This window comes from Leishmania infantum, chromosome 28 (genome assembly GCF_000002875.2).
Source record: "Leishmania infantum JPCM5 genome chromosome 28".
In the NCBI taxonomy this organism is placed as follows: Eukaryota; Euglenozoa; class Kinetoplastea; order Trypanosomatida; family Trypanosomatidae; genus Leishmania; species Leishmania infantum.
The window spans coordinates 782,404-797,921 of NC_009412.2; the positions used below are offsets into that span (position 1 = coordinate 782,404).

General features: G+C 59.2%; 3 protein-coding genes across 3 annotated transcripts; all 3 read right to left on the reverse strand.

Annotated features, from left to right (window-relative positions):
• Positions 1-1,292: 1,292 nt before the first annotated feature.
• On the reverse strand, positions 1,293-5,573 carry LINJ_28_2110 (conserved hypothetical protein; the record flags this gene model as incomplete). The annotated part of the gene is made up of 1 exon (XM_001470200.1): positions 1,293-5,573. The coding sequence occupies one exon, from the start codon at positions 5,571-5,573 to the stop codon at positions 1,293-1,295; it is 4,281 nt and encodes a 1,426-aa protein (XP_001470237.1).
• Positions 5,574-9,757: 4,184 nt separating this feature from the next.
• LINJ_28_2120 (conserved hypothetical protein) lies at positions 9,758-12,019 on the reverse strand (the record flags this gene model as incomplete). Its single annotated transcript, XM_001470201.1, has 1 exon — positions 9,758-12,019. The coding sequence occupies one exon, from the start codon at positions 12,017-12,019 to the stop codon at positions 9,758-9,760; it is 2,262 nt and encodes a 753-aa protein (XP_001470238.1).
• A 2,152-nt stretch (positions 12,020-14,171) lies between these two features.
• Positions 14,172-14,501, reverse strand: LINJ_28_2130 (conserved hypothetical protein; the record flags this gene model as incomplete). Its single annotated transcript, XM_001470202.1, has 1 exon — positions 14,172-14,501. The coding sequence occupies one exon, from the start codon at positions 14,499-14,501 to the stop codon at positions 14,172-14,174; it is 330 nt and encodes a 109-aa protein (XP_001470239.1).
• Between the last annotated feature and the right edge of the window lie 1,017 nt (positions 14,502-15,518).

Here is a 15,518-nt window from a genome sequence, read left to right on the forward strand (position 1 = left end):
AGAAAGAATACATGACAAGAAAGGAGTGTGAAAGGGCAGGAAAGAGAGCGAGACACATCACGCACATGCGCATAATCGATGTACGGTGGGGCGGTTGGGAAAGGCAAGAGGCGGAGAGAGACGAACACGGGTGATGCAGGGGAGGAGGGAGGCTGAGAAATGGCGTCAACGAACACCGTCTCGTCGTTACCATTTAGAGGCGAAAGAAACGGCACCCTCTTTTGGGAGGCGCGCCGAGCGAGAGGTTCCGAAAAGAGGACACTCCTGTGACCGTGTTCACAAGTGCATGAATGTTTGCGCGGGTGTATGAGTGTGTCGGTGTGTGCAACAGAATACACTACTGCACGCGCTTTAAGGCTGGAGAGCGTCATTATACCGGCGCGCAGGCATCCACAATCGCAAAGAAACCACCGTTCGTTCATGCCGCTGGAGGTGCCCGCAAAGGGGGGTGGACAAAAGCAAGAGGAAGTAGTGCGACACACGCAGCGGCATTTCGCCGCGCACCTCCTTCGCTCTGTCTTGCGTCCGCCTTTTGCTTTTCCTCTGCTGCTGCTCTGAAGCTGTGTAGTAAAGATAAGATAGGAAGGGGAATGCTTATGTGTTGTTGCCCACACATCGAAACAAGGTGCATCCTCATCCAGCCATCCACCCTCCCCTCGCACGCAGCTCTGCCCCGCCGCGGCAGGCGCTCTTCTTGTCCTACCTCTCTTTCTCACGTCCGTGAAGGCGTAGACTTGCACAGGCTACGAAGCAGGGGAGGGGGAACGGCGGGGGATACATGAAGAGGATGAGGAGGAAGGAAGCATCGCAAACGCTTCCCCCGCACAACACATACACACGTGCCACAAGCACTCAAACACGCAGACATGGAAAGAAGTGGGGGAGGGTTTTTTTACCGCCCCTTATATCTGTGGGGTTCCATCATCATTGCAGCAGAGTCTCGAGAAAAAACGTCTTTGCTTATTCGCATCGCAGCGCGCCATGCAATCTGTGTCCGTCTCCCTCTCTGTCGGTGCGTGCGACACACAACACCGGTACTCTTCTTTGGTGGGCGAAACGGATAACGTCACTGTAGGCACAGAGAATGGAAGAAGGCGGATGGAGGGGGGAGGGGGCTACGAGAAGCACGCAAAGGCGTCGCTTTCTGGCAACGTATGCCTTGTGGCACAGAACGGCAGCGGCAAGTAAGCACCACATCAGGCCTTCGTCTCTTGTGTCTCTCGTCCACCACCGCCCCAAGGCCTTCTTTACCCATACCGTTCGCCGTTATTCCTTATCCATCAGCTCTCCCGTCAGCACTGCGAGAAGTGGGGCATGAAAAAGTCTGGCAGGATGCGCATCAGGAACAGCGCCATCGTCTTGTACTCGCCGAACGCGACTTCCGTACTGAAGTACACCGTCTCCACGTACCGCTGACAAGACGCGTAGTAGCCGACCCACAGGCACAACAAGCGGAAAAAGCTGCGATAAAAGCAGCCGCCAAACTCGCGCTGATACACGCTCCCCTCGTGCGGAGGATCGCAGGAGCCGTAGGCCATGAAGGAGGGGCAGCGCCGTGGAAGCTCATCAGGCGTAAGTCCACCCTTTGTCGCAGCGCTGCCCTCTCCCGTAGGCCTCTCAAAGGAATCTGTGAGGGCAGCCGCCGCCTCGTCGGGCTTACGACGCTGATACTCCGCCTCCGCAGCCTTTGGAGCGTCGTGCCAGTCACACGCGCAAATCCCCTGGTCCCCTGACACGGACATCAGCGCCTGACGCCTCCTCGCCTCGCGCTCCTTCGCCCGAGCTGCACGCTCCTCCCCTAGCCACACGCTGTGTCCGTGCCCTGCAAAAGACTTCATTTTCGCCAAAACGTCGCGAATATTGGCCTCAGCAGCAGCAGCGCTCTCTCTTGAGCTCCCCACTGACGCAACGCGCAAAAACACGAGCAGCACTGTTGTCACGACGGAGAGGCGGCTGTTGTCCTCCATGGACTCGATGTTCAGCCCGCAGAGGGCGCTGAAGATAAGCTTGTGCGGCTCGCCGAGCAGGAGACGAGAGAGTGGAGCCAGCTCCTCCAGTCGCGCCGCGTCCTCAGCCGTCTCTGCTGCGTCATGAAGATCTGTTGACGAAGCGGTCTGCGCTTGCGCAGTGTTGAGGATGCCCTGCGTCGGTGAAAGAAATGATTCCGCGCAGGGCGTTGCCGACGGCGGCGCCTTCGCGCTGCCCTCGCCACGACGACTAAAGAGCGTCGCGCGCAGGCGAGGCGGTGGCCCCACCACCGGCAGCGGCCATTGGCTGCGCAGCAATGCCAGATCGTTTTCGCCACACATCAGGCCCGGAAACGGGCGGTTCTCAGGGGCCTGCCGGTGCGGCGTACGCGCTAGCACGCAAACCAGCTCCCTCAAGAGCTCCTCCCGTCGTAGCCCATGGGCTGGCGCCAGGCTGATCTCGCGCGTGTACTGCCGCGAAACCCGAATCACGTACGAAATACGGACGGCATCGCCGGAGATGATGTCGCTTGTGCGACCGATGCCGGGGAGTGTCGGTGGCAGCCGCACATCGTCTACCGAGTCATTCACCGGCTTCGAGATGTAGTTGCCGGTGGAACGTAGCCCCGGAGTGAGAGAAAGCAACAGCGAGCGCAGCAGGTGATGCGTGTCGACGCCGAAGGTGAAGAGGCGTCGCAGCAGCACACTGCCAAACGGCTCGTGCTCCTCCCGTTCCAGAGGCGGGCGCTTCAAGATCTCCTCGACCTCCTCATGCTCTGCGGAGAGAATGACGGGGTTCTGCCGGTTCGGGTTGCTCATCGCCTCGTTCAGGTGCGACATGTCCCGATCTCCGACCACATAGGCACATAAGGTGCGCAGGTTGCCGGCGTGGTAGCGCAGCAGCTCCCCGAGAACCTGAAGCATGTTCGACAGCAGCCGCCCCGGCGCCATCGACCCGCTCAGCCCGGGAATACGCGTGCCGTTGTAGATGCGCTCCAGAACGCTAGTAAGGAGTGCCTGCCCGAGTCTTGTCTGCGGGCAGTCCGGGGCATCGCGGTATGCTTCACGAAACAGAAAGGTGCGCAAATACGAATCGAGCGTCTGGTACAAGCTTACGCGGACACAGCTGTCTTCTTGATCTCTGTGCAGGACGCGGGCGATGGCCTCCGCGTTTCTCCACGCGCTGGCAACGACCTCGGCATCCTCGACCACCATCTCCTGTTCCCGACGGTCTTGAGCGTTCCAGTACTCGTAAAGGCCGCGCAGCAGCTCCATCTTGCGCATCGTATCGGGTCCGTGCTGATGATTTTCCGTCTCCTCTTCGGACATCTGATTGGGGTCACGCAGGTACACAACTGCGAGGTCGCCGAGGAGCTGGAGAAACGGAACAAGACGCCACGTTGAGGGGTAGCGCGGCGAGCCATCAGCGAGCGTGTCGGACTCCTCTTGGTCATCAGAGGCACGCGGTGGCAAGTAGCGCGGCAACGCCCGCAACTTGTCGGACAAGTTTACGTGTGGCGGCACGTCGACGAACGCAGGCAGCGATGGGTCCAGTCCGAAGGCGGCCTCCAGCATCGGCACAGACCGAGGCACCCAACGGCAGTCCCGCAGCGCCTTCCACGAGTCGCTGAAGTAGAAGGTGGAGAGGAACATGTTCAGCAGGTATAGCACTTCGCTCTGCGACTCAACGATGCGCTGCGTGTCGACGGGGTCCAGCAAGTCGAGTGCGTCCACGCGAGGTAGCGGCTCGAACAGCTCCGCCGAGAGCCGCTCATTAGCCGAGTTGAACTCCTCTAGCGTTGGCGGTCTCGGCCCGGGTGCAATGGTGCGACGCACAGTCGAGCAGACAAGTGCGTAGCGGTTGTCGTCCCTCTCCGGGATTAAGGACGGGTCCCGCAGCCGCCAGCGCTGCCGCGTGTCGGCCGACCCCACCCACCAGTGGATGTCCATCGAGGATTTGAAGTTCTGCTCCATGTCGTCGTCCTCCAGCATGTCACGGTCCAGCATCCACTGCACCAGCCGCGATGGGTCCTCAGCTTGGAACTGGTTGGATGTTATGCGGTTCAGAAACGCGATCTGCTCGGCGCCGTCGCGTGGCAATCCAGCGCGCTCCAGCTCGGCCACCATCTGCGCCGCCACGTTGCCTCTGCCGCTGCCCACCTCCACTCGAATGCCGCCCTGCTCTGGAGTAGACAGCGGCGGTGGCGGCGGCAGCGACGGTGCCACGCCGGAGGTGGCGCGGTTCACGCCGAGCGCCGCACTTACCGTGCCACTGCGTACGGCGGTGCGGATGTACTCGAGGTATTCTGAAAACGCCGCTGACTCGTCGGCGCGCGGTGGAGGGGCACCGGAAGGGTCGGTCGATCCAGGTGGCGGAGAGGGTTGCTGCGCCTGTTGTGGTGGTAGCGGTGTGGGGCTGGTGGACGGCGCCGGTGTGCGAGCCGCTTGGCCCTGGGACTGCCCGATGCCAAGAAAGCGCTCGATTCCGGCGAAGAGCGTGGGTAGGGAGGAGCCGTCGAAGATGAAGTCCGCCGTACCATCGCTTCCGCCAGACGCGCCGCTTCCCTCTTGCTCTTCATTGTCTGTCCACTGGTCATCCTCCTCCTCCTCGTCCTCCCAGTCGACGTCTTCGCTGCCGAGGGGCACGACGCTGGCGCGGCCGCCAGCGCGCGTCGCGTTGACTGCTCTCTGCCCGGCCCCACCAATCAAGGTGGTCTCCGGAGGAAACATCATCATGGACCGTCCGCCCTGTTGCACCCGCAGCCCGTTCGGTCGCAGCTCGCACAGACTAATGAGCGTCGACACGAGACCCTCCTCGCCGATCAGCCACAGCACGTTGCTGTCCACCACCCGCTGCACCTGCCGCAGCACCGCCACCGTTTCTGGGTAGTGCAGCCGACGCGCCAAGATCGGGTTCTGGCCTTGCGCAAGGCCAGGCAAGATGAGCAGCGCGAGAAAGCGGCAGAAGGCAGCCAGCGCCGTCGGCGAGGCGCGCCGCAAAACCCGGATGAGAGATGGGTTCTTGCTGATCTCCAGTACTGGGCCAACGCAAGCTAGAATGTGCTCCAGCAGGCCCGTGGCGGCGGCCCACAGGGAACTGTCCTCGAGAAACTCAATGAGTCGGTAGAAAACACCCGGGTAGCGGTCGTAGATCACCCAACCGAGGTCGTTCTGATCTGCCACCAGGTCGGTCAGCTGAAGCATGACCTCAGCGTAAATGCCGATGATGTGCTCAAGGGTGCGCTGCCGTCGTCCCCGCTCGAGGGCGCTCATGCTGCGCACCGTGCGCTCTGGCGAGAAACGCAAGGGGTTGAACGGATCGCACAAGATGAGGCAGTAGATGTCCAGCCCGCCACTCGCTAGAAACTCGCACGCGAAGCGCACCTCATCCTTTCTCTCCAGAATCTCACCAGTGCTGCCAAGCCTCTTCCCTAGCTCGTTGTACTGACCCTCCAGCCACAGTTTCCACATTAAAGAGACGGACGCCCGCGCCGACATGTCCGAGGCAAGCATGCGCATTTGGGGCTCTGTATGGTAGGCATACGCGGGCGGGCGGCGCGGCGGCAGCGGCTCCTGCCCGCTAGTCACAAGACTCCGCAAGGACATATCCTCTCCACTTTCCTCTGCGCCCACTGCCTCTGTTTCGGGGGTTCGCGCAAGCGCACGGGGTGTGGCTGCGGGTGTACTTCTGAACGAATCGGTATGTATCGGTGGTGCGCTAGAGAGCGAGAGAGCACACAAAGGGTAGCGCCTTCCTGGTCTGTAGAAAACAAAATGAAATATATATATATGTGTGTGCACTGATTAGGTGGGCGGGAAAAAACTGCAGCGCCAGCAATCGTCAGCAGCAGCCAGCAATGAGACACACACACGCACACAGACACGCGCGGGCAGACCCACAGACAAGCATATACAGACAGACAGGGAGAGGGGGGGAGTAGAATACGCACACAATAGACGGGATCACAGTGTTCTGCAGCGGCTGAAAAATGAACGTGGCGGGGGAAAACGACAAAAAAACGGCTGTGAATCGGAAGTGTGTAGGAGTGGGCGGGCGGCGAGGAATAAGTGTGCACCTCTGCGTATGGCCCTGCCTCCCACACCGACACTGTGCGGTTTGGTATGAAAGGAGGAGCTGGGGGCGAGCTCGGTCGAATGTGCGCCAAGGCACCACCGTCGCACACACGCGCAGCACTCACTCACAGAGAGAGAAAGCCACACAGCGCGAAAGAGGAGAAAAGAGCGACGCAGCAGAGAGAGTATACAAAGGAAGACGTTGTGCGAAGGGAAAAGCGAATGTGCAGATGACTTTTCCGCCACAACAGAGTTGTCGTCTCGTGTGCGCGCCGACGGGGTACGCCTGTGCGCAAGGAACCGACGAGCGCCGTGGATGCACCTCGTCGAGGCGCGTCCCCCACACTATCGTTCTCGATCACCACTCTCAAAATGCTCCTCTGTCACCCTCTTTCCTGGCGGCTCCCTTTTTCCTTTTCTCTTGCGCAACGCCCTCAGTCCTCCTCTCAATGAAAAACAAACCGCGTGCTGACTCGTGTGGGTCGAGTGGAAGCAGAGAAGACACACGGACAGACTGAAGTGTGCAGAAAAGCCTTGCACTACGTGTAGGTGCGGGTGTGGGTGTGTGAATAGTGGGGTCGCAAGCCGCCACCGTAGTCATCGCACGCGGCGACGTCGCCGAGCAAAACAAAAAGGGAGACAAAGAGAACGGCGGGAAAGAAGTCAAAGGATGAGGTGCGCGATGAAAAAATGCAGCGAGCTGCGGGCGTGAAGGGGAGGCGTGGTGCCTGCATGGGAAGCCTCATTGTCTGGAGATGATGCATCACGGAAGCAATCTCGCCGTTCCCGCAACATCGCATTCCAAACGCACGCCTTAGTCAATGGCGCAGGATTGCAAGATACGGCGGTATAATGAGACTCGGGGGACGGGGGCTGGCTCCAGATGTTAGCGATCGTGGCCCTCTAAAGCCGTGCAACCAGTCGCATCCTCCTCCTCGATGCTCTCAAGGCACGAAGACACGCGGAGAACTGAGTGCGTGTTGCCGGAGCCAAGCATGCAACACCCCTTCGCTTCGCTGCGCAACTCCAACACGAGTACATCCGACGTCTCCGACATGCACATCAGGTGAGTCACCGTCGAGACGATCGCCACTACACTGCATCCATCAGGAGACCGCCAGAATTCGCGCGTGGCTTTCAGTTTGGTTGCTCTTTTACCCTTTCTGTTTTAGTTTTTCAACGTTTGTTCCTGCTTACACTTCTCACGTCGGGTTGAGCGCGCACGCATACACACGCACGCGTACGTTGAGGAGAAGCGGGTGCGGCTAAAAAAAAAAGAGGGGAAAACAAAGAAACCCCCCTCACAAAAAAAGGAAACATGGAACAGGATGAACTAACATACACACGTACACGTACACACTCATACACACACGCAGACACACACACACACACACACACATAGACAGCATACACAGACGAATCGTTTGTGGAGCGCGCGTCCATTGTGTGTGTGTGTGTGTGTGTGTGTGTATCCAAGAAAAAATCTAAATCGCGTACCGTGACCGTACCGAAGAAGAGCGAGGAAATACCTCCATGTCGCGTTCCTCTGCCCACTCCCCCGTCCCCACCCAATCTCCAACCCCTCGCCCCCCTCCCAAGCTGGTAAGACACACGAAGCACCTTAGCACCTCCTCTTCTTGCCGTTTGCTGTCCCCTTGTATTCGCCTGCTCTTTCTGCTGCAACGCTTCCTCGTCACTGCGCTGCTGGAGCTCTAAGCATCGCCATGTAAGAAGGGATGCATTCCAACATGCGTAGCCCGCCTTCAAAGAGGGTCGGTGTGTGCCGGCATGCACGTGACGTTGCGCACGAGTGAGTGCGAAAGGGTTGGGAGAGAGAGAGAGGAAGAGAGTGGAGGAGAGAGAGCAGCGCATTCTATCCATCAAGGAAAGCGATGAAGCAAGAAACTGGAACAGGAGTATGAAGGAGGAGCCAGTAAAACACACACACACACATGAAACAGAAAAAAAAAAACTAGCATTCGAACCGACCGGCACACGCACACAGAGAGATAGATAGAGGCGGATATCAAAGGGGTGGGTAGAGAGTGGGGCTTCTAGAGAACAGGAGGAGGAAGCGAAAACACAAGAGGAAAACAATACGACAGGCGAAAAAAAAGCGAACGCATTCCCCCGCACGTCAGCACGGGCGAAGAAGCTCTAGTACAGAAACAAAAGGAAAAGAAGACGGAAAGAAAGACGAAGAAGGGCAGAGAAAACAAGATGGCAGTGCGGCACTTCAGAAGCGCATCCTCATGTGCGGAGCTCATCAGCCTCGCCCCCGCTCCGCCCCGCCCACACATACACACGCGCGCCCATACGTATCAAGGTCGTCTTCCCCTCACCTCACCCCGCACTCTTTCTCTGGCATCGAGTCATCCCATCCACACACACACACACGCAAAGGAAACGCATGCGCCAGCTACAGCGGAGGCGCAACCGTCGCCTTTCGCCCAGTCCTCTGAAAACTCGCCTTTTCCACCTCGAGCGAAACGAGAGAACGAGAAGAGGGGAGCGAGTAGAGCTCGCAGCAACCATGACAACGACTAAAGCGCACGTACACGCACCTCCTCCCCCACCTGTCCTTCAGAAACGAGAGAGAGGGAAAGCAGTCCCACAAGCACAGCAGCACAACGAAAGCGAGCGAGCTGACAAAGAAGCCAAGCATAACACACAGAAGTAGGTGGTGGTGCAGCACGACCTGAGAGATACATCCGAAAAGGGGAAAAGAAAACGAAATCTAATCTCTGCAACTCCCATCTCCTGCCTGCGCCTCTCCTGTGTGCCTCAGCAGAGCATGCAAAGAGAGTAAGAGAGACACACAAGAGATGGCAGAAGCAACACCGAGCGCACGCACGCAGATGCACTCACAGAATATCGCCTCCGCGTTGTGCGTCATTCGAAAAAAAAAGTAAAAAACAAAAGGACGTTGTTGTTGAATTTTTTTGTGTGTGTGTGGGGGGTGCGACTGAAGAAAGGCAAGGACGAGAAATGCGCACTGTGTGCGGCGTCGCTTCGCTTTCGGCAGCCGCATCCTCCTCGCTTCTTCTCGTGCCGGCAGCTGCTACTACTCTCTCCAAGTCTGCGCTCTTCAGTCTACCGCACACCCCTCTACATCAACCGCTTTTCTCCCTCTGAGAATCTAAACGCCGATACGCTAAGACCCCTCCCCCCACGTGTACTCGCCCCTTCCTATGCAACGCGCGAGGATAGAGCTAATCACGTCTCCGAGAGACACCGCCGCCGTAAAGATCAATAGAGAGAGGAAAGAGAAGAGAGCGTGGGGAGAACAGCGCATGCCGTGGCCGTCAGCTGCACCCTTAGCAGTGTATCACAGGATGGAAGGGGCAGTGGAAGAGAAAGAAAAACGAGCTCAGCAGCACAGAGAGCGGAAGGGGGGGAGAGGAGGCAAGAAGAGCGTGAAGGCACCACTTCACAACACGGATGTACAGTAGCACTGCAGAGAGAGACACGCACATGAAGATTCACGGAACGCAGGAGAGAAGCGCAGGATGGGAAAACGGAGTGGAGAGGGGCGGCAGCGCCGTAGTGAGAAAGCTGAGTTGTGTACCACCGCGGGCCGGTGGCATCCCGACCAGAGACGGGGACAGCGAGACAGAGAGGGTGATGGTGGTAGGATCGTTGACGCTTCAATGCCTATCAATGGCCCCGGCTTTGTAAACACACGCGCCCATGCATTCGCCTTTGCTCGCGCTGGTTCAGAAGGCGTGCGAGACAGACTTGCGAAGCGGTGGGTTGAGGTCCTGCGATGGCGACGGCTCTATGCGAGGTGGAAAGCTCTGAATAGCTGCGGATCGCTGCAGCTCCACCCCCTCCGGGTGGTGTTCGCCAGACTCGTCGTTCGGGTGCGCGATGTCCGGGGGTACATCCTGCGAAACGTGCGGCGTCGTGCACCGCTCCATAACCGTGATGCTCGTGTTTTGGCTCATGCGACTCATGGAGCGCTGAAAGGAGTTGGCAGCGGGGTTGTGCTGTGCCTGGTGATTCTGATGACCATAATGCGCGTATAATCCGTCGCCGTTGGCGTCCGCAGTGGCGGTGATCTTTCCGTAGCTAATCATCCCCGCCTTGCTGTTCACGCGGTGGTAAGACGACCCCTTGGTGCCGCTCTGGCTCGCTGCGGCGGCGCCGCCCTTCGCAAGAGGTCCAGTCAAATGCGTCGGGTTTCCCGCACTGCCGCTTCGCTGAGGGCTGGTGCCGGACCTGCTGTTGCTGCCCCCACGGCCGGCGCAGTGGCACTCGCGGCGAGCCTCGAGCGCCTCCACGCGGGTTTTCAGCACCTGGATCTGCGTGCGCTGCTGCCTGATCGATTCATGCAGTGACTTGATGATTGTCTTGAGGACCTTCGTTGTGCGCGGGTCACCTGGGGTGTCTTGCAACTCATCAATCAGCACATCGATGTCCTCGTCGACACTCCTGGACGTCACGGGGACCAGATGCCCTGCTGCGGCTCTGGAAGAGCGAGATGCGGAGCGGGTAGACGCCGGCACAGAGCGCGGCGTTCGGAGCAGCGCGCCAGCACTTGTGGCTGCGGCAGGGTCGGTTGGCGCACTCTCGCCGTGGCGGTGGCGCGGGTGGCGTGGGCTGCCGCTTTTGCGCCGACTGTGGCGAGGGGTGCTACACTGAGACCGCAGCGCCTGCTCCTGCTCCGCCGGGCTCACAGCGCGCGACGAGATGCTGGCCGGGCGGCTTCCGCCGCGCTCGCTGCGACGGTGCGACGAGCCGGTGCGACTGGCGGGCTGGCCATCAGCCCTCGTGCGCGACTGTGCACGAGAGGCTGTGCGGGACTGCACACGAGAAGCTGTGCGGGACTGCCGGCGCGACTGCGCGCGCGAGTAGCGGCGCAGACTCTTCGTGGCCAGGTAAGCATCGCGGTCGTTAGGCCCCACGTAGATGGGGTGCAGGTCGTGCCTCTCCTCCCGCATCAAATTGCCCTCATCCACCTGCGGTGCAATGAACTCGCAGGCATCTGTGACGAGCGCAGCGAGGGTGGTGTTCTTCTCCTGCACGGCCTGAATAAGCGCGAGGGTGTTCTTTGGGTTCAGCTTCCACCCGTAGATGTCCAGCAGGAGCAGCGCGTGGTTCTGCGGGATGGCCGACAGGACAGCCGCTGCCGCCTCAGGGGAGGGGTTCATGAAGCCTAGGAAAAGCTGGATGAGAGACGTGTTGTGGGCAATAACGTCGGCGAAGAGCACAATAGTCTCGCTATCCAGCTGGTTGTGGCGCAGATTTAGGCGCTGCACCGTGCATGTAGGGGTCATGAGGGCCCGCACCAGCTCCTCACCACCCTCGCGACTGATGCGGTTGGCGGTAAGGTCCAAAGTGGAGAGGCACGCCGCGTGGGGGACGCTGCGAGCGATCTGCGCGGCTCCGTTGTCGCGCAGAGCATTGTAGCCGAGATGAAGGTGCTTCAGCTTCGGGGCTGCACGCAGCGCCTGACCGAGGTACGAGGCGGCGTCGCACCCGATCTTGTTGTTGTGGAAACTGAGCTCCACGATATCGCAAAAGGGCTGCTGCAGCGCTGCCGCAATCGGAATGACGCCCAGCTTCGTGATGTTGTTTTCGGACAGGTCCAACACCTTCAAGCCGCACCCGCTGCGGGACAGCGTGTGTCCAATGACCACTGCCGCCTGGTCCTTGAGGTTGTTCTTGCCAAGGCGCAGCTCGCGGATGTGGTTTGGGTTGGCTTCGATGGCCTCCATCAACGCCGTCACGCCGGGCAGGCCAAACGAGTTCTCCTCCAGCACCAGCACGCGAAGCTGACTCTCATCGCTGAGCGTGCGGATCACCTCCGCGACGCAGCAGACGTCGATATCGTTGAGCGGGACGGTGCCTTGACCAAGTGCAGCAGCCTTGGCATCCCTGTCCAGGGCCTGCACGAAGGCATCACAGATTTGCGCGTGCTCGCGCTTGCAGGCGCTAATATACAGCGCTGCCGCGGCACAGTGCTCCAGCGTCATGGCTTTTCCTTTTACCACCCTTGTCGGCTTCCAATCACACCGTAGGGAAGACTGGAAAGGCGCGCTAGGCTCCACGCTGAAGTCTTCGCCAGTAGCAAGCGGGAGAAACGATGGATTGGTTGCACAAGACTGCTTTGTTCAAGTACGTGTTTGGGGCGGTGTGAACGCTTGTTGACGCTGCACGTCAGAGGAGCGCGACGGATGGGGAAGAGACAACGCGAGGAGAAAGAGACAAAATGGGAGAAGAGTGAACGAAGGAGCCAAGAAGTCGAGAGCGCGGAGGCAACATCCGCTCAAATAAGAGCCGCGGAGACGCGGCACGAAACATATGTTTTTTTTTTTGAGGGGGGATGGATTCGGCCTCATCTCCTTCCGAGATGGCGCTACAGCAAACGCTGCTGCTGTTGATGGAGACAGTGACGGCAGCGGCTGGCAGTGATGATGCTGAAGACGAGCCCTTTCGTTTTCCTTCCACGCCCATGCCACCACACAACAAGAGCTAAGCTCATCTCTGCCCGGCCGGTCACAGGCCCCGTCGCGCGGCGCGAGGCAGCCGTAGGCACACGAGGTGCAGCAATGCCCAGACCCGGTCATCGGTGCATGGCTTCTGCCTCGAACCTTACCCAACCCCGCCCCACAGGTCGCCCCACAGCCACGCACATTATGCTGGCCATCACCCGGGGCATCCCTCTCGGGGGGGGGCCAGGCTCACCCCGCCCCCAGTGGGCAGTGAGGGCCGGGGGTGGGACGCGTTCGAGTCACGCCGACACTCCGCCCATCCTGTGGATGGCGAAAACGTGTGCGCGGCCGCGGGTCGCTCCGGCGCCACGCCGTCCAGCACCGGACACTGCGGACATCGGCAGTGATACATCGCTCTGACGTCCCTACGTCACGCGCGCCTGACCCTGTCACCACCAGAGGTGGTTGTGCAGTGGCAGGAATAGGGGCTGCTTGGCTTCCCCACAGAGAGAGTGGGCACTGGGCTCAGAGACACGACGCACAGAGGCATGTGCCCCCCCCCGCGTCGTCATCAGGGGTGAAGATGCGCTCTTGAAGAAGAATCAGGGAAGCAAAGAGGGGAGGAGGGAAACATGAGCTGCTCTTGTCTACAAAGCCGCGCACGTCGTGCGAGATTTCCCTGGGGATCGCAAAGAGAGCCACCAGCAGCCCCAAGGTGAGAGACAGAGCGGATGGCGGTGAGCCGAGAAGAGGAAGAGGCGCAGAAGGGTACCGATCGAGTGGGAATGTGTCATGCGTGAATGACGCAAGACGAAAGAGTCGCTGCCGTGTCGCGTACGAGAAGGAGCCTCAAGGGAGGCCAGAGCGCATACAAATGGGTCCTTGTTCTCTACCCACGCCGTCGCTCCACGGCGCGCCGGCCAGGCATGATGAGGTGGGCAAAGACACGTCACACATAAAGATAGCTGCATGGAAGAGATCCACACGGAAGAGGCAGCGCGTCCCATCCTTCTCGTACCCATCTTTGAGGAGACCACGGCGTGTCTCCGGGGCCCCCTCTCGCGTAGCGAGAGAAGCATGGCACGTATGTGTGGATGTGTGCTGTGTGTGTGTGTGTGTGTGTCCGCACACGTCACCGCTTGTCCACCACCACTGCAACCCCTCTAGTTTTGCGCAAGCCTTTCGCTTTCCTTTTTTTTCCGGCTCCACTGCGTTTACCTTCCCTGAAAGGACTCGCTGCTGCGCACGCGGACACGCGAAGTGGGTAAGGGAGTGGGCGCATGCAGCGAAAAGCGATCAAGCCAACAGAAGAGAGAAAGGGGCGCGCATCGTAAGATGAGCGGGCTCACTTGCACGAACAGAGGTAAGATGATGAACGGATACAAGACTGAAAGCAAGCACACACAAGCGAAGAGGGGATTTAGTGCTCGAGGAAAAGACTGGGTCTCGACATGCACCAAGAATGCTGGCACGAGCAGAACACACAGCAGCTGATGCAATATACAAGAGAAAATGGAGCAGATTTAGAAGATAAAAGGGAGAGGGAGGGAAGCGCCATCCGCCGACAATGGCGCCTCTCACACACACACACGCGCACACCTCCCTTCCTGAAAAGCGCGGCGTGGCTCAAGAGAGTAGAAGGCACAATTTGACAAAGGGTAGCCGAGAAGGGGGAACGACGCGAGGGGGCAGCTCAGATCGAACCTCTGTACGGCTCATGAAACGCCGACGATGGATGAGTGACGGCCGCGCCGGCTGTCACGGGTGTGGCGAACGGCACCGCCACCGCCGGGGGTGGGCAGCGCTGCCTCGCCATTGCCTCTGCCATCTCACGCACCACAAGCCGCTCAGACGGCAGCAGGCGCCATGCGGAGGTGGCATACAGGGTCACCAAGGCGAAGATCATGAGGGCCACAAAGCGGTACTGCGGAACCGCGAGAATGCAGACGACGAGGTAGATGCAGATGGCGGCTAAGCAGACATAGTAGACTGCACTGCAGCACCCACCGGTAACGCAAGCCATTCCTCCTCTCTGTATATTGACTAGTCGTCCTACCGCGGGAAAGGTCCTTCACACACACGCAAGGAGCGTCCAAAACACAAGAAAAAGGTCAGGAGCAGATAGAGGGAGTGTCTCGAGACAAAAAGGGGGAGGAAGCATGAAATGCAGTGCGCATCCGCTACAAAGGCTACCGAAGTTCTGTCGCCTTCCGCGGCGGAGACCCGGCGGCGTGTGCCGCTTTACACCCCTCCCTCCTTGTCCTTCCATTTCAGAAAGGGGAAGACGGCGCACAGAGAAAGAAGCGCGGTTTTCCCAACACAGGTAACTGTACGCACCTCCCGCGGTTTCGTTCCACATGCATCTCGGCGGCATCCAGTTGCCACGGTGAATTAACACACACAACCACAGTTGATTCTTCTCTCTTCTTGTCGACTTGTTACTTGGACCGAGTGGGTGATCATCGGCATCGCAGAAGGGTAGGCAGAGTGTGCTTATCAATGGTGGCACGAACATGCACACACGCACACCTGAGTGCGCGATTTCGATGCACCCCTCAGGAGAGAGAGAGTTATAAAATCGAAGGAGAGGCGGAAAGATGCCGAGAAGAGCGGACACCAAAGGCAGAAATAGGAGAATTAGCAGAAAAGGGAGTACAAGACGAGGAGAGGGGACGAAGACGGAGAGAGCAACACACGCACAAATGTGGTGACTGCACCACCTGTGCTGGTTAGAGTGGGTGAGGGATGTGTGGGCGAAGGTGTGAAAGCGTGTTTGGACGGCAAACACAGAGAGAAAAAAAAAACGAGAAGGATAGCGAAAGCAGTAAACAAAGAGAAGACACCCTCGTCCGCACACACGCACGTACGCATCTGTATATAGACACATACATGTACATCCCAGCACACGCACATGTACAGACGCATACTGAGTGTGGGCAGCGCCGAGTATTCGTAGAGCGAGCAGGAGAGCTGGGGAAGTTGGTAACCAGCTACAGGCGCGCCACAATGGTGTCGGTAGTTGCCCCGCCATCGGTGGTGC